Source organism: Maylandia zebra, linkage group LG1 (genome assembly GCF_041146795.1).
Source record: "Maylandia zebra isolate NMK-2024a linkage group LG1, Mzebra_GT3a, whole genome shotgun sequence".
Lineage (NCBI taxonomy): Eukaryota > Metazoa > Chordata > Actinopteri > Cichliformes > Cichlidae > Maylandia > Maylandia zebra.
Genome location: NC_135167.1, coordinates 39,920,952 through 39,929,442, shown reverse-complemented (window position 1 = coordinate 39,929,442; position 8,491 = coordinate 39,920,952). Strand labels below are relative to the sequence as shown.

The 8,491-nt window shown below is 43.6% G+C and overlaps 1 protein-coding gene across 1 annotated transcript; it reads right to left on the bottom strand.

The window, feature by feature from the left end:
* Window positions 1–474: 474 nt before the first annotated feature.
* On the bottom strand, window positions 475–4,407 carry LOC112429792 (putative C-type lectin domain family 20 member A). Its single transcript, XM_076887609.1, has 5 exons — window positions 4,319–4,407; window positions 3,990–4,043; window positions 2,669–3,025; window positions 2,260–2,583; window positions 475–566 (listed from the first exon to the last, which is right to left on the bottom strand). The coding sequence occupies exons 2-5, from the start codon at window positions 4,024–4,026 to the stop codon at window positions 475–477; spliced, it is 810 nt and encodes a 269-aa protein (XP_076743724.1). The 5' UTR covers window positions 4,027–4,043; window positions 4,319–4,407.
* Between the last annotated feature and the right edge of the window lie 4,084 nt (window positions 4,408–8,491).

Below are 8,491 nucleotides of genomic sequence, written 5' to 3'. Positions count from 1 at the left end.
AGGTCTTTATGTCTTTAAGACATTCCTGCAGTGTAACTCATTGGTGTGTGTTATCTGGCTTCATGCACAGATAGAGCTGGGTGTCATCTGCATAGCAGTGTAAATGTATGCTATGTCTTCTAATGATGCTGCCTAAGGGAAGCATGTATAATGTAAAAGTGCTATATAAATAAAATTGATTTGATACTTTACTTAGGCAATCAAATTAAGATAGATTTTATGTTGTTGGTTTTAAAGAACTGGATGGATATTTTAATGTATTTTTTATTTCTATTTTTCAAGAGTTGGAGAAGTGCCCTTTTTTCATAACTTGGCCTACCCTTTTTAGTTTTGTTAATATTGGCAATAGTGAGAAGTACTATGGTTGGATTCAAATGTATTTAACATAGGGCATCTAATTAAGGTAAATGTCATGTTTTTAGTTGGTAGAATCTGATGAGCAATATTTTATTTTATTATTTTTTATTTTGTTTTTCAGTTTTCCTCCTGAGTGATTGCCACCTTAACGTGGTCAGGGGGTTTGTGTGCCTCAGTGACACTAAGATCTAGACCTGCAGAAGCTGAGCCTTCAGGGGGGACACCCAAGTTGGTCAGGTTTTAGGGTAGAGGTTTGACAAAGTGCAATCCAATTACATGACAAAAACAGTTATTCAGAGCACCCCACATTCGCCTCAGCTGCCACCATGTGCCCCCTTTACATTTCTGTCTGCCCCCTCATATATGCCTGTCTAGAACCAGCCCAGCACACCTCCCCCTCGGCCTGTGCTTCGAGATTTCTGGTAGTTAGAATGACTCGGGGGTGTTGATTCATTTAAACTAACATAATCATCCTGCTGCAACCAGGTTTCTGTAAGGCAGAGTAAATTGATTTGTTGATCAATTATTAAGTCATGTACTAACAGAGACTTGGAGGAGAGAGACCTAATATTTAATAATCCACATTTCACTGTGTTACTCTTTGGTTCAGATGTGGATACTGTATTGTTCTTTCTTTGTAATTGTTTATGTTTAAGTTGTTTGTTTCTGGTTTTTAGTTTGTTTTTGTCTGTTTGGGAGCTGACACAGTCTCTATGGAGATGGGTTTTTGGGGGGGTAGCAGGAGGAGAGAAGCTGCAGAGAGGCGTGTAAGACTGCAACTCTGCTTCCTGGTCCCAACTCTGGATAGTCATATTTTGGGGGGTTTAATAAATTTGTCCATATTTCTAGAAATGAGAGCTGCTCCATCCAAAGTGGGATGGATGCCGTCTCTCCTAACAAGACCAGGTTTCCTCCAGAAGGTTTGCCAATTATCTATGAAGCCCACATCGTTTCTGGGACACCACTCAGACAGCCAGCAATTTAAGGAGAACATGCGGCTAAACATGTCACTCCTGGTCTGATTGGGGAGGGGACCAGGGAAAACTACAGAGTCCCACATTGTTTTGGCAAAGTTGCACACCGATTCAATATTGATTTTAGTGACCTCCGATTGGCGTAACCGGGTGTCATTACTGCCGACGTGAATTATGATCTTACTGAATTTACGTTTACCCTTAGCCAGCAGTTTTAAATTTCCTTCAATGTCGCCTGCTCTGGCCCCTGCCGGTGTCTCTAGCTTCACATGTCTGAGAACAGAATCACCAATTACCAGAGTTTGACCCCCGGCGGGTGTGTCGCCGAGTGGGGAAAAACGGTTAGACACATGAACGGGTTGGTGGTGTACCTGGGGCTTCTGTTTAGGACTATGCTTCCTCCTCACCGTCACCCAGCCGCCCTCTTTCCCCAGCTGCTTGGGGTCTGCCGGGGAACAGCTAGCGGGGCCTACGCTATCTTCGGCTGCACCAGCTACAGGGGCCTGGCTAGCTATGGGTGAATGAAGGGTGCGAAGCAGAGTCTCCAATTCAGTAATCCTGGCCTCCAGAGCTGCAAATATGCTACATTTGTTACAGATATCATTACTGCTAAAGGAGTAACTAAACATCTGACACAATGAGCAAGAAAGTGCAGGAGGGACAGGTGAAGTAGCCATGGTGCACGTGAAGATTATACTATGAAAACAGAAGTTATCTAAAGGTTTTTAATTAAATTGCTACGCAGATAAGCTACTCAACTACTACTTCCTGTTCCTGTGTTGAAACAGGAACAGGAAGTGATACTCTACCGCAGACAGAGCAAACACTAAATGACAGCGCCACCCAAAGCATCGGCAGTGCTGTGCCAAGAGTGTCCGGATGAGCCCAGGAGGACCAGACTGTGCAGAAACACAGAGGACAGACTCACCTCTGGAGCAGAGGAAGGGGCGTTGGTCATCACAGTTATGACTGTTGAAGGAGCCTGTTGATCCGACTATTGTGGCACAGTTTACGCTGTCATCAGGCTGCCCGGGCCCCCACGGCAGGTTGGAGGCTGTGCTCGAGTTTGACCACGTCCAGTTTCTGTACAGTCCAATCCAGACTTCATAATAAGATGGCATCATAGAAGCGACCTGGCTGTTGTCCTGCGTGTTGGTGATGGTGCTCAGGTCTGTGTACGTCTGTCTGCAGTAAGACTGAGCATCAGACCAGGTCATTGAGTTCTTCACCAGGATGTGTTTGTTAGTCGCAGCTGAAACAAAAGATCAGACGGATTCAAACCTGCAGCTAAAATGTTCAGTTTGTCAAACCCTGGTACCAAAGTCTGAAACACTCACCGTCATAGCAGACAAAGTAATAAGTAGCTGAGCACGGTCTTGTGGACCATGATCCAGATCCAGTTATTATCACACACTCATCAGTCCCTGGCTGTCCCGGTGACCACATGTTAAACCAGGATGACTGAACTGGACCAGTTTGAGACCATTTCCAGCCTTTGGAGAGTCCAATCCACGCCTCGGTGCTCCCCGCCCTTTTCTGGGCTTCCTGGATGAGAGCTGAGCTGTTAACGATGGCGAGGTCAATGTACTCATCTCTGCAGTATTGCTGAGCATCGTTCCAGGACTTCTGCAGGTCAACCAGGTGGAGCTGTCTGACTAACTGATCAGACTGAAGATGGCAGACCATCACGTAACCTGAGAGGACACGAGTCAGTCAGCGCGGTCACAGACTCACCTCAGCTCGACTATTTTAGTCATCAGGAGAATAAATTCTTTACATGCTACCACAACGCAAACTTTTTGTTGACATCTTTAAAGACGTGAATATATGTTAATATATGTGTCCTTCAAAGGATGTGTAACTCGTGTACTGGTTAAAAGCTGTTTTACGGTGCCTGTGGACACCTACACACTGGTTTCCTGCTCCAGGGCGAAACTCTCACATCAGCTTAAAAAGCTGCTTTAACAGTGCTAAGTTTGTTTTTCACTCTGGCCTTATTGCACATGTATTTGGACGATTTTTCCTCTTCAGTGTGCACAATGAAGGAAAACGACGTGTTAGTGGTCGAGGCTCAAAGCTGAACAACACGTGCACTAGGGCTGGGCCATATTATACCGTTCACGGTAATACCGGTACAATGTTAGGCAACAATAAGAAAATGAAATATCATGATAAATATTTTTGGCCATATCGCCCTGCTCTAACGTGCACACGGACGTGGTAAAAGCAGTCAGGATCTTTTTCAGCGAGCTGACGGGTTTGCAGCGTTTCAGGCTTTCAGTCAGATTTCTACACAGAAAATAAAATCAAGACGTGTTTTTCTCAGCAGTGCACACAAACAGCCACGTTCATGCACTGACTCTTCCCTCCTTTCTTTCTTTACTCTTTTACTTCACTTTATACAAACTCTTACAAACTACCGACCATTAGACTGTCAATCAAACTTCTAACTGGACCCAAAGAAACCTTTAGAAGTTTAGTTGACATGACAAAGGTCTTTGGAGATTGTACGAGTGTTTCTGTGACTGCTTGAAGCTCGTTTACAGACACCTTTAAAATAATCCCTATGGAGCAGTTCACTTTGTGCTTTCTTTGATTTTCTGACATCAAAAGTTTTATTCAAACTGTAAATGAGGCGACTGAGATGAGTTCACAGACCTGAGAGCAGCAGCAGGATCAGTCCACACCTCTTCATGACTGAGAGCTGAAAAACTGTGAAGACGTCCTCATGAATCTCATCTGCAGCTGCTCGTTCATTATTAATCATAACACTTAAAGCAGCATCAACAAAGAGGCAGCTGTCTCTGTCATTCACTCCATTTCTATCTAATCTAATCATTCAAACAAAACTATCAAACATATTCAACATTTGAAACGTTCAACTTTAAAAATGTTGTCTTCCTTCAATTATCATCATTTTGTTTATTAGAATACCAGACAATGAATGTGTGAGATTATCAAATAAACCAAACATATGCAGAACATACCCGACACGATGAGACGTCTGTGCAGCTGTGACACAGTCAGAACTCTTCATCTGATATAAATGTCATCCTCGCTCCTCCTCCCACGTCCATCAGAGACTTTGTAAAAGTGGTTTTTTAGAAAGCAGCCCAGTGTTCATTAAAGTGCATTTGATTAAAGATGCTCAGAGTCGTTTAACTGAAGATGACTTATTCAAAGTTATTACAGATGCAAACAGACTGACGTCTGGCAGAACGGGCTGTGAACTGGAGCTAAACGAGGTCACAGGCGTCGAACCATGAAACTGGGACTGAGGTTAAACGCAGTAAACGGGCTGTTCGGTTTCAGGCTTCAGTGTCTGTGAGAGGAAGAACATGCTCCTCCTCCTGACTGGAGGTCAGCGTGTCTGCTGCATCATCAGCAAAGATGGACGCACTTGGAAATGTTTGCGTCTTCATTTGAATCCAAGGCCGAGGTTTGCTTGCTGTGCATGTGTTTGCATGGATACAGCGCTGATTCTCTGCCCGACCACTTCAGTCTTATTTGAATAATGTTGTCATTATTAAAATTGGGAGAAAAGAGCGTTCAAGCTCGACTCCTCCAAACAAATCAGTGATGATGACGACACAACCCGACACATTTCACATGTCAGTTCCAATCATAGAGAACAAACAGTTTTTATTTTGTTCTTTGTTTGTTTGGCTTCAGCGTCTTTTTAATGATGTTACAGTTTTAGTGCATCTCCTCTAAAAGTGCAAAACGTGCTTTGAGAGTCTCACACAGCACCACTCCCAAAGATGGAGGCTCAGTCACAGACAAATAAAATGCACTGATTTTAAAGTCACCACTAAATTTCACTGAAAGAAGAAGCCAGACCTGCCCTGGATCATGAAAAAGGTGCAGTTTGAGCACTGTGGGTCCTTTTAGTCATCAGCTACAGGCTAAGCTGCTGGTTTGCTGACGCTGAACAAAGATCTGGTTTCCAGGAATTACTGAGTTCGATCCTTTATTTCTACTGGTCACGCTCAGTCAGGTTAAATGAGCGCAGCTAATGAGCTGCAGAGGTAGCAGAATCAAAATGCTTTATTAATACCAGAGGAAATAATGTGGTCACAGTTCCTCCAATACAATCAATAAATAAAATATAATATGCTACAAAGTTACAAAATATAATAAAGTAGCTCCGATATATAGCTTTATTCTAAATATCCCAGTTTGTTACACAAAATTTAATATAGATAGTTAAATTAAGGCGCCCCTCAACAGATTTGGCATGAAAAGAAGGGAAGTAACATGGGGAGTCCACCTTAACTTTATTCACTGTAGTGTCTCAGTGCTCGTGATGCAGGGGCAGTGTAAACGGAGGATGGATGGAGGGGGGTGGGTGCTCCACCTTGGATATGACGATGATGATTACACTCCTGCTCACTCAGTGGAATTTTTCTGCTGCTGGGCCCAAACTCATCCTTTCCTTTTACTGAGCTCACAGGTGAAACAGGCTCTTCCTCGCTCCACGCTTCTGTGTAAATGCATGTAGCCCCGCCCCTTCCAAGGTCACATGATGTTGCTCACTTCCAGAGTGAAAATACAAGATTTTTTACACTTGGCAAGTAATTTGGAGGCAGAATAAGGAAGCTGTATAAGTATTTAATCTTGTCTGTAGACTGTATACTACAAAGTTCAACACAGCCAGACTTTCTTTGAGTCAGCTGCCTCAACAAAGTCTTAAAGAGATAATAAAGACAGCGGTTATCAACTTTCTCTGTTGAGATGGGCTTTTTAACCCTGTGAGGTCATCATCACTGATGACCCTGAACCTAACTGTCCCAAACCCTGTGTTGTGGTTAGTGTCAGACGCAGAGTCAGTATAATAAAGATAGCCATGGACGACTTTCAGGACATGCTTACTAATCTACAGCCTAATAAATCAAATGAATATTTCCAGAAACTGATCACAGGTGACCCCTCACATCCTGCCCACCAATTCTTTGACCCGCTGCCCTCTGGTCAGCACCCCAGCTCAATCAGGTCCCACACACCTCCCCCCACACCCCACCCTGACCACCCACCCACAAATCAGAGCCATGGTCTGGGTAACCCTCATCACTCAGGACGCTCACACACAGACTCAGTTTGCACTACTTCAAAGCACTTTGCAACCTGTTCTTCCAAATTGTTTATTTCTGCACAGTTGTTGTCGAGCACCCACAATTTCGTTGTACATGTTCAGCGACAATAAAAAGCTATTTTGTTTAATTCTATTTAATGTGAGGAGCAGGATTTTTCAATTCAGTTCAATTCAATTCAATTTTATTTATATAGCGCCAAATCACAACAAAAGTCGCCTCAAGGCGCTTCATAGATACAGAGAAAAACCCAACAATCATATGACCCCCTATGAGCAGCACTTTGGCGACAGTGGGAAGGAAAAACTCCCTTTTAACAGGAAGAAACCTCCGGCAGAACCAGGCTCAGGGAGGGGCGGGGCCATCTGCTGTGATTGGTTGGGGTGAGAGAAGGAAGACAGGATAAAGACATGCTGTGGAAGAGAGACAGAGGTTAATAACAGATATGATTCAGTGCAGAGAGGTCTGTTAACACATAGTGAGTGAGAAAGGTGACTGGAAAGGAAAAACTCAATGCATCATGGGAATCCCCGGCAGCCTACGTCTATTGCAGCATAACTAAGGGAGGATTCAGGGTCACCTGGTCCAGCCCTAACTATATGCTTTAGCAAAAAGGAAAGTTTGAAGCCTAATCTTGAAAGTAGAGATAGTGTCTGTCTCCTGAATCCAAACTGGAAGCTGGTTCCACAGAAGAGGGGCCTGAAAACTGAAGGCTCTGCCTCCCATTCTACTTTTAAATACTCTAGGAACAACAAGTAGGCCTGCAGAGGTACGAGAATTCATGAACACATAACTCCAATTTTAGCCAAATTACATTGGCTCCCTGTTAAATATCGTATAGATTTTAAAATTCTTTTGTTCACTTTTAATATTTTGAATAATTTAGCGCCCAGTTATCTTTCTGATTTACTCCATTCATACAATCCCAACAGGGCACTTAGATCATCCAACCATAGGCTCCTAGCACAACCTAGGACTCGAATGAAGTCGAGAGGCGACCGGGCCTTTGCATCCGTGGCACCCAGACTCTGGAATAACCTCCCCGTTCATATTCGCACTGCCGAGTCTATCCAGTCTTTTAAATTACGTCTTAAAACTTATTTTTTTACTTTGGCTTTTGATTCTGTCTAGTTGGCTGTTTTAGCTTGTTGCGTTGTTACCTATTGTTTGTTGTCCTCTTCTATTGTTTGTTTTAACTGTCTCGTGTTTTTATTGACTGTGAAGCACTATGGTCAACACTGTTGTTTTTAATATGTGCTATATAAAAATTTTTTGATTTGATTTGATTTGATTTGATTTGCAGAGCGAGAGTGAAGTGCTCTAATAGGGTGATATGGTACTACAAGGTCATTAAGATAAGATGGGGCCTGATTATTTAAGACCTTGTATGTGAGGAGCAGGATTTTGAATTCTGGATTTAACAGGAAGCCAAAACAGGAGAAATCTGCTCTCTTTCTAGTCCCTGTCAGGACTCTTGCTGCAGCATTTTGGATCAGCTGAAGGCTTTTCAGGGAGTTTTTTGGACTTCCTTGAACCATGCCACCCTCTTCCCAGGAGGAAGGGCAACAAACTGGCTATTATATTAAGATTTGTAAATTGAAAGCACAAGAACACGCTGCTGAAACAAGGAAGAAAATTAAAAGGATCTAATGTCTTTATCAATGAACATCTAACCAAACACAATGCTGAAATAGCCACAAAAGCACGACACCTTAAGAAGCTGGGAACATTTCAAAGCACTTGGACGACAAACTGTAAAATATTCATTAAACTAAACGGATCACCAGAGGAAGCCAAAGTTCTGACCATTAAAAACATGGCGGAGGAGGAGTTGGCCGTCCGACTGCGGTCTGGGGTGTGGGGCCTCCCTGCTGCTGCGGAGTCGGGGCGGTCTGCCTCTCCCCACCGCAGGAAAAAGGGTAACACCACCTGGGTCTGGGTGCAGTTCCCCCCTCCAGGGGCAAGGGTACCTAGACCCGGTTCGTAGAGTACGCTTGGGGAGTGTGATCGTGTGTACAGCGTCTCTTTATGTCTGTCTCCACGTTGGTTGAGTGTGGAGTGAGTGCATAT